This window comes from Stereum hirsutum, assembly GCF_000264905.1.
Source record: "Stereum hirsutum FP-91666 SS1 unplaced genomic scaffold STEHIscaffold_4, whole genome shotgun sequence".
NCBI classification, from domain to species: domain Eukaryota; kingdom Fungi; phylum Basidiomycota; class Agaricomycetes; order Russulales; family Stereaceae; genus Stereum; species Stereum hirsutum.
This window is the reverse complement of record NW_006763134.1, coordinates 1,076,792-1,093,006: the sequence shown is the minus strand read 5'-3', so window position 1 is coordinate 1,093,006 and position 16,215 is coordinate 1,076,792. Positions and strand designations below refer to the sequence as shown.

The following is a 16,215-nucleotide window of genomic DNA, read 5'->3' as shown; positions in this document are numbered from 1 at the left end:
GAATGAATCCGTAATTCATACCCAAAATTTTCCCTGGCATATTTCCTAAATCCAAAAGAGATAAAAGAGTGCAAAGAGCGACACGAGAGCAAAAAGAAATTGTAAGAGTGTCCTTCAGCGTCCAAAACTACAGCATGCCGACCATCATTTCACCAATCATCATACCACAAAGCACCATCAGATCTCCCAACCTCAACCCAGAAGCTACGGGTCCTGCACCACTAGTGTTCGTTGACCCGGACGATCCTGATGTAGACGTCGTGGAAACCTGGGCACCAGAAGCTGCGGAAGAACTCGAGCCAGAGGTACCGGTAGGAGTAGGCGCTGCCCCTGTAGTATAGGCACGGACGTAGTTGACCTCAAAGTAAGCGTCATCGTACTTGCTACCGTCACCGACAACCATATCGTTGTACTATGTAGATGAAGTACGACATTAGTGAGAGGGTACTTTCAAAGTGGCACCAAAGGAAAATGACTGACGCAAAGCCCAGTAGGGCCAGAACTACCGCATGTTGCGTTATAAGCTGAGGCAATACCAGCCCTGTAGGGTAATAGAAGAGCCGTTCAATATGGAAAGCAGCGGTACGCGCAATAAATCTTACCAGTCGCCGCATAGAGTTATATCAAAGACAAGATTCTGAGGGCCAAAGTAGTTTGATATCTCGCAGCTCGACGAAGAAGGGTAGCTGGCGGATGGAGTTCCCCATTCTGAGGTATTCAAAGAGGAAGTGGAGGTGGCGCCGGTGATGGACGCTGGTACGTTCGGCCGCTGAAAAAGTGCTCAGTCCAGTGTAAACAAGGGCGGGCTACTAATCTGAATCAAAGCACGTACACTCCAAAACCAGATACTGATCAAAGAGGTTAAGGCAGTCTGAGTTAGAGATGGTGAACTTATGCTAGGGGTCCGTCCGCTTACTAGATGCCCGCATCATCGAACTGTGTGGCCCAGACACCACCTCCGGCTGCAGCAAAACCTGCTCCAAAACTATTCTCAGCCGTCTCTGCTACGACACACCCGCTACCCTGCGAGCAGTCCGTCGTGGTAAGCTGGCCTGTTTCGGAAGAATTAGTTGGAACGGTGCAGCCTCCCGTTGTATGGAGCGCGGCTTGATTGTTCGACATGAGGTTGATGGCTTCGATGATGTCGATCTCACCGTTGGCTGGCCACTCTGTTCCCTTGTGAACGATCAGAAAATATTGTAAAGGAGTTCATGACCCGATAGAAGCATCATTAAGACATACTGCCGTCCAGAAGGCAGGCCAAACCTAAGAGGAGAGTCAGGGATGGGAGCGGCCGTAGAACGCGAACGGACATACCGAGCATCCATAAGGGATATGCAATAAATCAATGACCCACAGGCTTCCAACGCCATACCTAGTTAAGGTCCAAATATACATCAATACCTATTCAAAGTTGATAAGTGCGGGGTATTACGAACGAATCCTGGCTGGTGATGCGGATCTGTTTCACGAATAAGCACAATGCATATTCAGTTTGACAAAGAGGACTCACCGAGTTTCGCTTATCATTCCAAGGAACATTAGTAGTGTTGTCCACCTTGATGATCGCATGACCGTTGTCGTCTGTGTACGTCAGCTTTTGAGAGACAGCGTCGCTCTGGTCCAGATAGTTGACATCCCCTACCGTTCAAAAGGACGATAGTCAGTCTATCCCTTGTCTGCAAGGTAAAAAAAAAATCCGAAGACGCACCGAGAGTAAGATTGTCGTATTGACCGTAATAGGTCCATGCGTCAAAAAATGAGCTTCCAGAATATTCACGAACGATATCGTAGCTAGATACAACACGTAGAGCAGGCAGGACGGCAGCAGCGACACCAAGAAGCCACATCATCGTATCGACAGTGGTAAAAACCGAACTGAGGGTGAAGAACCTGGAGAATTTGTAGACCAACGAAAGAGATGAAAGAGAAATTCGCCGTCACGTCGATGTCCGGCCTTTATATACCTGACGAAGACCAGCTTGATCTCGTTTCCAACCGCCCCGCATGCTTGGGCGTCTAGCACAGGAACCGTGGGATTAGAATGGAAGATGAAATGAACCATGCATTTACATAGACACAACGGAAGCTTTCTTGGGACGACTCGGAATATGCTTGGGTGGAACTAGTGGATCTAGCCTCGTGAACGGATCTAGCCTCCTACCCCAGTACGCTTTGAAGTCAAGTCAATACAACCAATGCTAGCCGTCGAGGATGAGCTGGAGATACTTAATCATAGAGATTTCGACACGGGCTCAGTGACACGGGCTACTGACGCCGCACAGGGAGATTTTAGAACACGAACGCCCATGCTCTCTTTGCGGTCCGAGTGACTCACAAGGCTCACCAATAGTGCATTGATCGCAATGTTGGCTCGAAGGTTTGAGATGAGTCGGAAAGTGAATAGTCATTGAAGACTAAGAAACACTAATCACGAGGCCAACACGAGGCTCGTGTCAAGTCACTCTTCGGAAACTTCCGGCGTCTGCCGTGTGGCGTGGCTGAAGAACCTGCGACAACGAGAGCTATGAGCATTGTTACACTGCAGACATGATCTTATGTAAACCAGGTAGCTCAGAGAAATATCACATTTTAATTACAATAATTTCATCACACTCCTCGAAACCTGGCACAGAAATTCATACTCGAGCATTATGGAAATCTCTCCACGCCGCATGTACGAGTAACACGAAAGACTGTGCCTCCGGACTCCATGACCCTGGTGTTTCATGCACATTCCACAACAGTGGGTCGACTGCGTTGAGTAGCCAGCCGTCCTGATTGATGCTGTCGACGACGAGCTGATACGCCTGGTCGGCTGCTTCAATGTGCTTGCGGTTGTCGTTGAAAGTGGCGAAACGATAGGTTGCTGAGGCTATCATGGCGGTGGTCGAAGTATCACTGATTGAACTCGGGTCGTTTACGTAGTTGAAAAGTGTGCCGTTTTCTCCCTGTCAGAATACACTTTCAGCATAATCAGACATCACTAGATAGCGTAGGAAAATTTGAACAAAGAGCGCAAGTTGGGGACTTGCCTGATATTTCCATGTCGCATCCAACAAATCGCCGATCCACCATACTAAGTCATCCTGTTCGCTTCTCAGCTCCTCGGAGAAATCACTATCTGCGATAGTCTGTAGGACGCGCATCATGCCCATAGCCGCCCAGCCATTGCCTGTGCCCCACAGGTGGTTGTCGATGGACGTTCCAAGCTCGATATGTCTCCAGAGTCCGGTCCCATTCGGGTCGAGGAGCGTCTCGCGATATAGCTTGACTTGATTGTAGGATTCGTATAGCAACGAAAAGTTGCTTTGAAGTGCACCGTAGTAAGCCACTATGAATTTACGGGACGCGATCAGTATGCCAGTCAAGAGATAATATGAAACAGGGACCTCACAGAATGGAGGAAACATGTACACCGCATCGGACCAGAGCTGAACCTGGCTCACTCTCTGAGATATCGCCCCATTGTCACCTCTGGGCGCCACATTTAATAAATAGTATAGCTGCTCCTCGGCTGCGACTGCGAACTCCTTATCATCCGACCATCGGGGGAGCGTCCAATTGGTTAGTAGAACAGCAATGCCGATGCCTGTTTTATTGCCGTTCAGTTTGATGGTATGGATTGTATGAGACGTTGGGTATGAATAGACGCACTGGCTGGGTCTCCAGTGGCACCGGCCCCATCGATGAGAGGAAGTTCACTGTGAGTCTTATTATTGACGATCCTACGCAACAATGAGGTGTGATATGGTCAGCAACTGTCTTTGGAACGATGATAATGAATCTAGGAATGACTACAGCACAAGTGCAGAGCTCCTAGAACTGTCTGAGTGTGAGACTTACTGAGTCGCGAGTGTCACGACATCGGTCGCAATTGGTGACCAAGAATTTAATGACTCTGTGTTCACGGCCTTTCCAGCAAATACAGAGAGGGAGGGCCATTCGAGTTCTGTCAAGGCTTCTAGGAGCGTGCCGTATTCCCAACTTTACGCCGTGGGCGACAAGCGGCCAAGAGAAGCATGCAATAAAAATAGATGAGTCAGCTGGCTTGGTCTCGAATGGTCGGTCAATCAGGAGGGCAGTCTCCTATCGAAAGGTGGCAAGACAGATGTAGTGTTGCAGAAAATGTAGGAATATGCGTGTACACGGGGGAAGGCAAGGTGCGATGGGCGTGAGGTATTTTCAAGGAAGGTGATTGAGTAGAGACAACATTTAGTGACAACAGGTGAGAATCGTGCGGCAGAGGGTGATAGGAATTGTGGCGCCTGTCATGCAATGAGGGTCGTGAATACATCATGTAACGTACCTCTGGTTGGTTACGGCATATGCGTTATCGCGGATTTTCGCAAGCTTGTCCGCGCTGAGACCTGCCGTGTGCCTCCCATAGAGAGCCAATGGCGACGATATGGATGTGGCACTGCAAATACTGGAGCAAGCTGCGAGACCCAAAAGCGAGAGTGAGGACCACATTTCCTGAGAGTTGTCCGGACGGTGGAGGTTATAAGGCCCAGTCGTGCGGTCAAATAGGGGAACTCGGAGTAAGACCTCCGAGAAAAAGCCAAGGCTGACGCAGAGGGGCAGGTGTCTTATGCCTGTCTCAGCTCTGAGACTTTATATACTATCGAAGATCGCTGGCGTGAGTATATCTTAATAAATCAGTGGCATCCCGGTTCTGAATCATGATTGTACAGGAGCTAGTGTGGAGAATCGAGTAGGAAACCCTGAGTCTGTTCCGCCTGAAAGCTGTGGCGGGATCAAGGGTAGCATAGCGAAGGCTTTCTAAACATGGTAGTGCATAAATATATCAAGTCTGGGCATGAGCGTTAAGAAGGCCATGTCAGTCATTATGCGGTTAATCAACCCAGAGAAGTGCAGGAGACGAATTGAACTTCCCTCTAAACTCACAATTCCTTCTTCCATTGGGACCTCGAGTATGCACCTGTCGTCGCATTCGGATGAAGCTGACCAGCCATTAGACCATATCTGCAAGTGAATTTCTGGCCTCGCTAAAGCCTAACGGGACGCGACGATTGGACAGTTCGCCGTTCTAAAGCTGTACAAAATGGTTGCAGGAACGGTCTATTCGGGTAAAAACATTGAATGGTCAGCGACCATGCTCTGTATATCCGGGGCTTTGTAAAGGATCATACCTAGACACGTACACCTGGCACGTTTGCTTGGAAAGTCTACCTCTGAGCTCGTGAGGTTCATCCAAGTCCGATTCGGAGAAGAACCTAGAAGGTGCGTTGAGCTTGAAGCGCCTGTTTTGGTCTGTTGGCACTGTCGTCGACTCGGGCAGAGTTTCCCCAGTTTTCAATAGTTGGGTTCCAGCTCTGAGTATGAACTGTTCTGCACATTCTGCTTTCAAAAAGGAAGTGGTGTCGACTCGTAGCCCGGCGAAAGAGTTGACAGTGCGTTAGGAGTAATTTCTCGACCCGCCAGGACATGATTCAATCGGCGCTTGAACCGTCGGCATTTGACGAACTGACTTTTGCCCATCTGCCTGCTCGATTTCCTTTCAGTTGCTCATGTTCACTCAGGTCCCTAGGTTGAAGACTGCGGGTAACAATGCTCGTGTCAATCAGTATCCCGTCCAAATATCTTTCTTCTTCGCAAACACCCTACCGAGTGTGTACAGCCCCTCCATAGGTTCCAAAACCCAAGTCAGGCGACTTTACAGGCAAATCATGATGGCGTCATGACCGAAAGGCTCTCCCGAACACCCATCACTTGAAGAAAGTGTGGATGAACGACGTGTATCACACTGGTATATGTTGGATAATCTCGGCGGTACGTTTTGTTTGAACTTGTCCAGTCTAGATTCTCTTGAGTATAGGTCAGAAATCTAAGTCCGTCTCCGTGTGCATGTCATCTACGAGTCGACAATCTTGCACCCTATCTGGTCGGATGGACGAAAAAATCAAGCGGCACAGACTTTCGTTTCTTCTGGAAAATCCCTTGCCAGTGAAATGAGCACCTCGACCATGTTGGCGCTTTTAGTGACAACTTCCCATTAGCGACATTCCGACGTCAGGCATATTGATAGGTGCCCGCTGAGCGGCGGATTGAAACCTGCCCCGTTCATGGGCCAGCGGACGTGATGCTCTGGACGTTCACCCGTACTCGCTGTGTACTGAGGCTGACATGGACAAGGGCAACGATGGGGTGCTCCTCAATCTGAGCCTCTTTTCTCGCATCTCTAGTCGATTTGGCTTGCTTGTTGCGCCTTCTACGGCACTTAGTCTTCGGGCTGGGGCTCAGTCCATCTCTTGCGACGGCACAGCCTGTCAAGGGATGCATCAAGAGGTAAGTACAATATATGACATGATGCAGACTCATCCTCGAGTGGCATTGGTGACTTCTCATTTGTCTCTCTTTGCCGTGACGCTTTGCTGCATACTGTTCTGACTTGTTGCTCCTTTTCTCCCCCTCCGCTAGGTCGTGGCTAGAGTGAACAGTCTTCAATCTCCTTGCCTAGCACTCAAGGCATATCATTTCCACCCGCTATCGACGGTTGGACGAATTGTACTGTTCACACGTCTCTCACGTCATTCCATCCCACAAATCATTCCTGGAAAGCCCATCGAGACTTATTAGCCCGAGGGCGGAACGCCTAACATCTCACCGTGTCTATGATTAGTTACTGATTGCCATTGCGACTGGGATTCTCACACTGGACATGGATATCAATCTATATCAATCTGTTCACGATATGTACCTGTACTCGCAGCAACTTGACCCTCGCTGCCAGTCGAGTGTCACACAGGCTCAGCAGCGTGATCCCGAGACCTCCGGATATCTTGAGGCTTCTGCGTTCTCAGACTGCAACATTGGCTATGCTCGTCATTATTTTTTATCGCATCACCTCGCGACTTGCATAGTGCTGCTCCTTTTATCGGTCGCGAGTGTTCTAGCTCATGATGCCTACACAATAGGTGTTCATGAATCCAGAGTATATGTATCTAGGCTTATGTCCTCGACTGATCAGTTGGCCTCTAGCAGGGCTCTCAACGCCTAGTCCGAATCGACATCCAGTCGATTGCCACCTTTTGTTGCCATCACCCCCTACCTGTCCATCTTTTCCTCTTCGGCATCAGGACGGATTTCGCGAATCATAGACGCTGCTCTATCGGTCACTTGCTGAACAGTATGCTTATCTACTCCATGGGTGTTTCGTTCGTACGAGCAGAGCTCGGGTTCACCAGGTATGCCTCCAACTTGGTTTTTTCTCCTGAAATTCTCCAAGGATGCCATGGATTTAACATTCAAAGTTTGTCTGTACCATCCAGTGGCAGCCCCTTGTCCCTGGCGACCACGTCTGTTCCTTCAACTTGCAGATCTTACATACATATAAGTGCATGGAATGTCCTTCTTAAGCACAGCATTTCTCTAAGTGGCAAGACTATGATACACGTCGCGTGAGAGTCGCCCTGGATCTGATGATCACGGTTTAAGAAGAGAACTCCTTGAATGTTTTGTCCCTGAGGCTCAATGTGGCTATTGAATAGCGTTGATGAGTGTAGAGGCTGACTTTGACCATATTGACGAGGCACGGTGGAGGCAGGACTAGGTCCGGGGTGTGAGGACCTGCGTTGGCGTGCGCTGACCAAAAGTACGTTACGATCGTTGTGGTCTCCACTCAAGGCTTACTCGGCGGCCTCGGTTTCACTTCCTGTGCTTGAACTCGATATATGGGCCTGATCCTTGACGTGCGGAGCGGTTGCACGTCTTGGTCTGCGCTTTGACCAATGAAAGGAGGAAAATGACGCTTACTTGAGGGACAAGGCGATACGCACACGGACCGAATTCGAAGGGAATCTTGATTGCGATCACGCAGGCCTCCCATCACGCCCTGGCACGAGAAGAGAAGGATGCCGAAACCCGCAAGATCACTCATAAATTGGCCTCTTATAAACAGCACGATGTTTCGTGGCCCACCCTAACGTTCGCTTACCTGCCTTTTCCCTCACGATACCTACGCTCTTTACCGAGCACAGAAGCTTGGAATCTCTGTGCTGTCACCTTTATGGCCTTTTCTTTCGCTCAAAGCCTCGCTGTAGGCTGGTTTGGGCTCACTCTATTGTGTCCTCAAGTTTCTGCCGCGCTTTACGAGGATCCGTCGCAATTACCAGCTCGGACTTATGACTACATCGTAGTCGGATGTCAGTCATTCCGTCTCTTGCTCCCCTTATCATCTCCGGCTGACTTTCTCGTAGCGGGTGCTGGAGGAGGGACAGTGGCCTCAAGACTCGCTTCAACATATGATGTTCTGGTCATTGAGGCAGGAATCAAGTGCGCCTCGTCCGGCTTAATGTGTTTTCGAAGACACGTAGCTGACTAGTCTATCTGTGGAGTAAAGCGATATCGAGGACCCGGAAATAGAAATTCCCTTCGTTGCGCCAACGCTGACGCCACACACTCTGGTACGTGATTGGATTGTTGTCAAGGCTCCCGCGCTTGCTTATGATATGCCCCCGGTGGATATACACAGGTTGATTGGAACTTTACCACCGTCGATATTCCCGGGCTGAACGGACGTAACTATTCGTATCCTCGAGGCTTTGTGCTGGGAGGGTCTACCTCCGTCAGTAAGTATTCTGTTGTCTCTAAAAACGCTCTAAGGCTAACAGTGTGTCAAGACACTCTGGCATACAACCGTGGTTCTCGAGATGACTGGGACCGCTATGCCAACGTTACCGGCGACTATGGCTGGTCTTGGGACTCAATGGAGCCATACTTTTTTGCTGTGAGCAGCCTTTCAATCATTCGTCCTTGCTGAATTGAACTAATAAGCTCAACATGTTGACAGTTGGAGCACCTCTCCCCGTCGGCGTCCAATGAAAGCTACGACGGAAAGATTGAGGTCGAGATTCACGGTACCAACGGTCCTTTGGGCATCTCCGGCGACAATTTCCCCCTCCAGATAGACCCACTGATATTGAACGCCTCAAGCGAGGTCGGCGGCGAATTTGCTTTCAATCCGGACGTTAACCGAGGAGATATGATTGGCATCAGTGCGTTCACACCCTCTTGCACTTGTGGCGTTCTGAAATACTGACATGTTCATGACTCTTCTCCACAGGTTGGCAACAACAGACGGTATGTACTTTGCGTTTGGAGTTGTCCTCTCTGGCGAGCGCTGACTGCGTGGCGCTTTCTCCACCTCTGACAGATCGCAGGGGGACAACGTGTTTCCTCTGCTAGAGCGTTTATCGATCCAATTATCAACGGATCCAACCTCGACGTTGTCCTGAACACCAGAGTCCTCAAACTCCTCCAGACTGGAACGGTTGATGGGCTCCCATCTTTCCAGGGCGTCCAGTTCGCTACTTCACCCACTGGTATGCTCTCTGCTTCTGGTAAAAGCATCGGAGACATCTAACTCGTGAGACAGCCCAGGTGTACAATCTCACTGCGGCGAAAGAAGTGATTCTTTCTGCTGGTACGGTCATGACTCCTGCCATTCTCATGCACTCGGGCATTGGAGACTCCGCGGAGCTCGAAAGCGTCGGTATCGAGACGATAGTCAATATTCCAGACCTGGGAAAGAATGTCCAGGATCATGTAAGTTCACCAAGTGTCGTGGATGCGCTTTGCTATAGTACTGAATTCTATGGTAGCCCTTGACAGCTCTCACCTGGACGGTCAATTCTAACTCCACGCTGGATAACGTTACCAGCGATGCCAACTTTGCCGCATATGCCTCCGAGGAATGGGAGACCTCTCGTACCGGACCCTTCACCGTCACTGGTGGCAATCTCTGGGGATGGCATCGGTGTGTATTGTACATCAGTCTCACTTGATTTTGCTGATTGAATTTATCACATCCGTAGCGTCGCCGCGAATTCCTCCATCTTCGACAACACAACCGATCCTTCCGCTGGCGAGACTTCTGCACATTATGAGACTATATTCTTCGTGAGTGAAACTGTTCTCACATCTGCTCGGGTTGCGTTCGCAGTCTTATTCGGATATCAATAGGACTTGGGCATCGACTTTTCGGGCGGCACAGTACCTCCTGGCCACTACATAACCGCCCTCGTCAACCTCATCGCTCCTTCTTCGCGTAAGTATCCGTCTACACCCGCCTTTTTCCAGCTCTGACCGTTGCTTATGGATGTGTCATTAAACAGGTGGCACTATTGCCCTATCTACATCCGACCCATGGACCCTCCCCCTCCTCAACCCTAATATTTTGAACACGACGTTCGACGTGCAAGTCCTTATCGAAGGCTACCATAATTTACGCTCCTTCCTTAGCACACCAGCCTGGTCAGACTACATCCTCGAACCCTTCGGTTCAGGGGCAAATGCGACGACAGACGAGGAGCTGGAGCAATTCGCAAGGAACACAGCGATCACTTTGTCGCATGTAGTCGGGTCGGCATCGATGAGCCCTGCGACTTCGAATGCAAGTGAGAGTGGCGGTGGCGTCGTGAACCCAGACTTGACGGTCAAGGGAACGGCGGGGTTGAGAGTCGTGGACGCATCCATCTTGGTTCGTTTACATTGTCTCTCGTGCCATATGTATATCGAAGCTGACTTACATTCCGATACCACAGCCTTTCATCCCCAGTGGCCATACTTCTGGCGCTACATATCTCGTCGGGATGCGTGCTGCTGACCTGATCCTGGGCGGTGCCACAATGAACGCTACCGTGACGGCTTAGGAAAGTTGCTGTGGATATTGGTGGGTTCCATATTTTATTGGTCGCGGACATTGGTCCCTTTCGATGTTTCCCATTCCATTTCCTCCTTTCTCGGTGGATCAAGTCAAGATCATATAGCTATTTGGCTCTTTCGCTTTGGGGCTAATAATCGTGGTTACGAGGAACATTATTTTGCGTATCATTAGAATCGTAGGAATACCAATGGTGATACCCCCCCTCTTTGCACAAATCTTGCAGCGCTCTGTCAGTTAGTTCAAGTTGCGAGAGGAATTGCCGCAACCTTTCAAGACATCGCTAATTCTACACCCCAAGACCGCCGTGCGACGCCATGATGATTCACAGTGAATCTGCTTGAAACAGTGTAACTCGAGACTTTTGAGTTAGAGTTTTGATCGTCTTTCTTTTGGCCTAACGAGCGCTTTATGGTGCTGTTTGAGCTCTCGAGCCTGATAAACGAGCGCTACAGCATGTCCGTACCTCACTAGCCATATTCTTTGTCTAGCATTCGCACCAGCTGTGCTCTGAGACTTTCTTGATACATCCTCAGGACAAGGCCAACTCATCGATCAAAGAATCAAAGGATCAAATAGCTTGGGCGCGACCATAGCATAGTAAGCGACCAGAAGTCAGGAAGGATTCACACGCCCGGCCCGGGCTCATCTGTCTTCTTTTTTATCCTTCGGGTTGCAAAGATTTCACACCGAACACGACCCCAAGCACGACCCTCAAGGCGTCATGAGCTATAATGATCTGGCACAGGATCTGCCGGAGGGCTGCCTATATAATTGAGCACCGTATCGCTCTCTGATTTCTTGCTCCGAAGCGGAATCACTACAGCGAACTTGCCATGACTGTTGTCGACGCTCAATCTGTTGCTTCTGCCTGGCTTTCCAAGTTTGCACTTTCTCTCGAAACGGGGGATATCAAGAGCATAGTGTCGTTGTTTCTTTCAAGGGGTTATTTCAGAGACCTCCTCAACTTTACTTGGGATTACCACACTCTGCACGGACACTCTGGCATCTCTTCGTTCTTGCAATCCAATCTTTCAAGTGGGTCTATCAACAACGTCCGGCTGGATGAACGAGTATATTTCGCCCCCACGTACGGTCGGATTGGACCCACCGACGTCGGCGTATCGACTGGCTTCACGTTCGACAAGGATGGAATAGCAAAGGGACAGGGACACGCGAAGCTGCTTCAAGATGAACATGGGGAATGGAAAGCGCTTTCTGTCTTTATGATGATGGATTGCCTCCATAATCATCCGGAGTTAGGTCCTGAGTCTGGAGTGTATGGCGGGCACACCAGTGAGTGCTAGTTCAACTCTGCAAGTGCTTCGACAACTACATATACACACCATCTTGCCATTGAACAAGTTCCCTGGGGATGGGTAAGGGATGAACGAACGAGGATGATTGAGAGCGATCCCTATGTCCTTGTTGGTAGGTTCAATCTTGGATCTTCTAGGATGTTTTCTCATTCTCATTGCATAGTTGGTGCTGGTCAGACCGGATTGAACATTGCCTCTCGCTTCAAGCAAATGAACATTCCTACTCTGATACTTGAACGGAGTGCGCGAGTTGGAGACGTTTGGCGAGAGCGTTATCCAACATTAGTCCTACATACACCACGGCCACACCACTCACGTAAGAGCCTCCCCGTTTTCGAACACTCAGATGGACGACTCACACCATTGTTCTATCCTTTTTCAGTAAACTACCAGCCCTTTCCCGAAACATGGCCCATCTTCACCCCTCGAGGTATGCCAGCCTCCGTCATAAATATTACTTTTACGACCTTCACACTATCTCTTTCCCCTGCGCAGATAAACTAGGTGCGTCAACTTCCATCAAAACTGCGTCCTGTGATACTTACGTCGAACCCATATTTCGTTGGGCACAGCGGATTGGCTGGAGCAATACGCTATCTCGCAGGACCTTGTGGTATGGACACGATCCATACTACAACCCGTTCCTGCGTACGACACAGAAACCGCGAGGTGGACCTGCACAGTCTCTCGCGATGGAAAGGATGTCGTTCTCAGGCCATCCCACATCATTATTGCTTCAGGAACCCTCGGAAGCCCTGATATCCCTAATATCCCTTCGTCCGCGTGTTTTCTGGGAGAGACCTTGCATACCGCTGCTTATCAAGGCGGCGCTTCGTTCACCGGCAAACGTGTCATTGTCATTGGAGCTGGCAATAGCTCTGCCGATGTATGCCAAGACCTCGTCGTAGAAGGTGCCAAGAGTGTGATGATGGTACAGAGGAGCGCGACGGCTGTTGTATCTGGGGAAAAGAAGGCGAGGATGTTTATGGCTGCCTTTCCGCCGGACGTGCCGGTTAGCGTCAGCGATTTCAAGTTCTCGAGCACGCCATGGCCGCTGCTGAGGGAGTTTGCAATTGAGGCTGGGAAGATTGAGGAGAGGGATGAAGAGAGCGAGATGTTGGAGAAACTAGCTAATAAGGGAATGAAACTTACGAAAGGAACGGACGGCAGCGGACAACTTTTCTTTGTTTTTGAGAGGCTCGGGGGTACGTATTCTAATCTTTCAAGGATAGGAGACTAACTAACCTACATATCGCCATTTTACAGGTTATTGTACGTTCCATTGATCGACCTCATAGGTAGAAACCTGACTGACATCCTGATTATAGGGTGGGATGTAGGCGTATCCGACCTCATTCAGAAAGACAAAATCATTGTGAAACAAGGTGTTGAGATCTCTCGATTCAAACCGAACTCGGTCATATTTTCCAATGGCTCTGAGCATGAGGCAGACGCCGTCATCTACGCGTACGTTCTCCTTCATGACCATGCCGTCCGCTGGCAGTCAAACATGTCTGGCTCATGTGTGTTCTGCGAACCACCAGGACAGGGTATAAGAGCATTTTGGAATCATTAAAGCCCGTGTTTGGAGAGGAGGTCATCTCGAAAACGCCGGCAATATGGGGGTTTGACGAAGAGCAAGAGCTGAGAGGTTGCTATCGACCATCTGGTCAACCAGGAGTGAGTCACTTCGAACCACAGACCATGACTTCAGCTTGTACTCATCGATTGGGCTTGGATAGCTCTGGTACGGCGCTGGGGATTTCTTCACCTCTAGATTCTTCTCGAAGTTACTGGTGAGTGCGGTCATCTTTTTGCGTTCAGGCAAGGACTGACACGTATGGAAGGCTATACAAATCAAAGCCATCCAGCTCGGGCTGACGAAGCAATGACCTTACTGAGGGCAACTGCTTCATACCTCTTCGCACCATGCATGTTTAGCTGGGGCCTTTCAGTCGAGTAAGAGGTCGTACGCCTTAGACAAAGCTGGCAAGGGGTTGTCTCTACGATAAGCATCTCCTATTTTTTTTAAACTCTCGTTTATCCTCCATCCCCATGAATGGTCTCGAGATTGTCTCAAATCGGCTGATCACCACTGAGGTCAGAGGATTCAATACAGAGAATACAACATTACAGTTCCTCGAGTGAACAATATGAACAATAGAATTTTATGTCAGTTAATCATCGCTTCCTCAATTCCATGATCCAGACAACGCCTCGACACTCCCAAACCTTCTCTATCCTCAATCCAGCCTTGTCAACAAGCCATGTCCATTCCTCCAACGTACGCTCTTGCCCGTTCATCAGTGTCATCATGCTCAAATCTCGCATGTGCTTAAAACGACTCGCGTATCCGTAGTTTCGTAAGAGCGGCGAGGGAGCATCCAAGATGATACCTCTAGAATTCTCTGGAGCGCCAATGCCAGAGTCGCCTGCGACGGTCGGAGCAGTGGTCACAATGATCTGGTCTGAGATCAAGATTCGAGAGTTGGGTTCTGTGAGGGCTGGTATGAGCCCAGCCAAAATCTGAAGACACTTGTCGTCGTCCCAGTCATGCCTGCGTTTATCATGGCCACATCAGGCTCCATTGTAGACGATAACACGCAGAAGACGACTACGTACATAATATAGCGCATGAGATATACTTCTGCCCCGTGTATGGGCTGCTCTTTGAAGAAATCGTGCGCCATAAATTCAACTCTGTGAGCCTCAACGGCCTGTGGCATTTCGCGTTTCCATAACTCCTCCGCGAGAGCAACGACGTGTGGGCGGTCCTGAATCACGAAGTGAAGGTTCGGAAACTGTTTAGCCAAATCAAGGCTCATACCCCCTTCAGGAGTCGTAAGATTCGTTAGGTGGAAACAATGAGCAGGGTGCATTCGAACGCACCAGCGCCTCCTCCGACATCGATAATAGTAGCGGAGCCCAGATCCGCCCACGGATAGTCTGGACGAGCTATATTCAGGACTTCGCATGGGGTATATAATAGATACGCGTACCTGCGTATAGAGGTGGTCCCAGAGCTCGCCCACCACCGACCATGGCCATTCCGAAAATCTTGAACTCGGGCTTCCGCTCCATAACCCCATCCGCTCCCGGTACAGGTTCCTCAAGCCACTGCCATCGTGAGAGTGAGGTTTTGAACTGATGCTGGAAGGCCGTGTCGACATCGGAGGAAGAATTCGTTTTGACTGGGTCGTATAAAACAGCAGGGAGTGAGACGGTGGCAGCGTACGCATCCCAGCTCCTGAGATACAGGGTCAGGTAAGAGGTATGCGACATAACACCCGGAAGGGAAGCTCTAGAAAGCTGAAATGGTGTACGCACATGGCTACAATCCAAGCTCTGAGGCCCTCGTTTCCTACAAGACACGCGCTTGTACTAGTGTTGGCAAACCATCCAGTACGCACCTCCCTGAAGACAGATATAGCACACATGGCTCTGAGAACTCTTCCTGGACAGACGATGGGTTTAGAGGTAATGGTACCAACGAGGGCATCCAGGCTCACCTAGTTTCTTTGCCTGAATTCCCGTCTCCGTGCTCAGTGTTTCCAGGCTGACACCTCTATCGGTACTTGTGGCATTATTCAATAAATCTGGTATCCGCTTTTCCACAGCGATGTGAAAGGCTCTGGCCTCCAAATGCTGCGAGGCCAGTTCCATGCATCTGCTGCGTGGCTCCTGAACATGGTCGACGATCTGTCCTATGGCTCCCAGTATGGTACGACGAGCGTCATAGAGCTTGTGAGATGGGAGATCCGAGGAGTCGCTTGGAATCGAAGATACATCGAGGGGGGAATCTGTAGTCTGCCAGGCCTCGATGATATCTTCAGACGCGGAAACAAGGAGAGATACAAGGGCACGAAGGTCCTGAATCTTTTCAGCGAGACTCTCCATCGAGGGCGGTCGACAGCGTCGTCGACGGTGGGCAAGTCTTAAATATGACGAGCTATGACAGCACAAGTCGAGGGTTTCTTGCTGGCGACGAGCTCGAGAGTAGACAACGCGCAGGGGCTGAGTTCCGCCATCGGACGCCGGTAGCCCGATGACCAAAAATCAAGGGCCCAAGGAGACAGAAGCAGCCCTTATCGATTATCATGCGCATGTGTCAGCATGAAATAGAGCCCAGTGCTTTGCCGGTGTAGCTATACCTGTGCGTATCGCGAAATGTAGTGGATTACTGGTGGTGATAAGTAACTTAGTCGGCAAGAG

At 49.9% G+C, this 16,215-nt stretch overlaps 4 protein-coding genes across 4 annotated transcripts; 2 read left to right on the top strand and 2 right to left on the bottom strand.

The window, feature by feature from the left end:
• Nucleotides 1-247: 247 nt before the first annotated feature.
• Nucleotides 248-1,823, bottom strand: STEHIDRAFT_30600 (uncharacterized protein; the record flags this gene model as incomplete). Its single annotated transcript, XM_007301410.1, has 10 exons — nt 248-412; nt 481-541; nt 603-769; nt 833-848; nt 917-1,176; nt 1,243-1,266; nt 1,318-1,375; nt 1,440-1,462; nt 1,514-1,641; nt 1,712-1,823. Coding segments are annotated over 10 exons (1,014 nt in total), but the record flags the coding sequence as incomplete, so codon positions are not given.
• A 754-nt stretch (nt 1,824-2,577) lies between these two features.
• Nucleotides 2,578-4,660, bottom strand: STEHIDRAFT_119729 (Six-hairpin glycosidase). The gene is made up of 6 exons (XM_007301820.1): nt 4,310-4,660; nt 3,847-3,987; nt 3,658-3,728; nt 3,398-3,592; nt 3,036-3,334; nt 2,578-2,951 (listed from the first exon to the last, which is right to left on the bottom strand). Exons 1-6 carry the CDS (start codon nt 4,471-4,473, stop codon nt 2,640-2,642), a joined length of 1,182 nt encoding a protein of 393 aa, XP_007301882.1. The 5' UTR covers nt 4,474-4,660; the 3' UTR covers nt 2,578-2,639.
• A 3,290-nt stretch (nt 4,661-7,950) lies between these two features.
• STEHIDRAFT_75777 (aryl-alcohol oxidase-like protein) lies at nt 7,951-10,968 on the top strand. The gene is made up of 14 exons (XM_007301545.1): nt 7,951-8,165; nt 8,220-8,295; nt 8,363-8,426; nt 8,495-8,591; nt 8,643-8,749; nt 8,813-9,017; nt 9,086-9,102; nt 9,176-9,344; nt 9,398-9,567; nt 9,624-9,778; nt 9,837-9,921; nt 9,985-10,069; nt 10,137-10,501; nt 10,566-10,968. The coding sequence occupies exons 1-14, from the start codon at nt 8,030-8,032 to the stop codon at nt 10,671-10,673; spliced, it is 1,839 nt and encodes a 612-aa protein (XP_007301607.1). The 5' UTR covers nt 7,951-8,029; the 3' UTR covers nt 10,674-10,968.
• A 525-nt stretch (nt 10,969-11,493) lies between these two features.
• On the top strand, nt 11,494-16,000 carry STEHIDRAFT_138088 (FAD/NAD-P-binding domain-containing protein). Its single transcript, XM_007301819.1, has 16 exons — nt 11,494-11,980; nt 12,050-12,115; nt 12,167-12,319; nt 12,386-12,433; nt 12,499-12,507; nt 12,576-13,208; nt 13,270-13,275; nt 13,332-13,470; nt 13,548-13,683; nt 13,746-13,799; nt 13,851-14,560; nt 14,626-14,833; nt 14,893-14,952; nt 15,006-15,250; nt 15,331-15,457; nt 15,513-16,000. The coding sequence occupies exons 1-11, from the start codon at nt 11,521-11,523 to the stop codon at nt 13,893-13,895; spliced, it is 1,749 nt and encodes a 582-aa protein (XP_007301881.1). The 5' UTR covers nt 11,494-11,520; the 3' UTR covers nt 13,896-14,560; nt 14,626-14,833; nt 14,893-14,952; nt 15,006-15,250; nt 15,331-15,457; nt 15,513-16,000.
• The last annotated feature ends 215 nt before the right edge of the window (nt 16,001-16,215 follow it).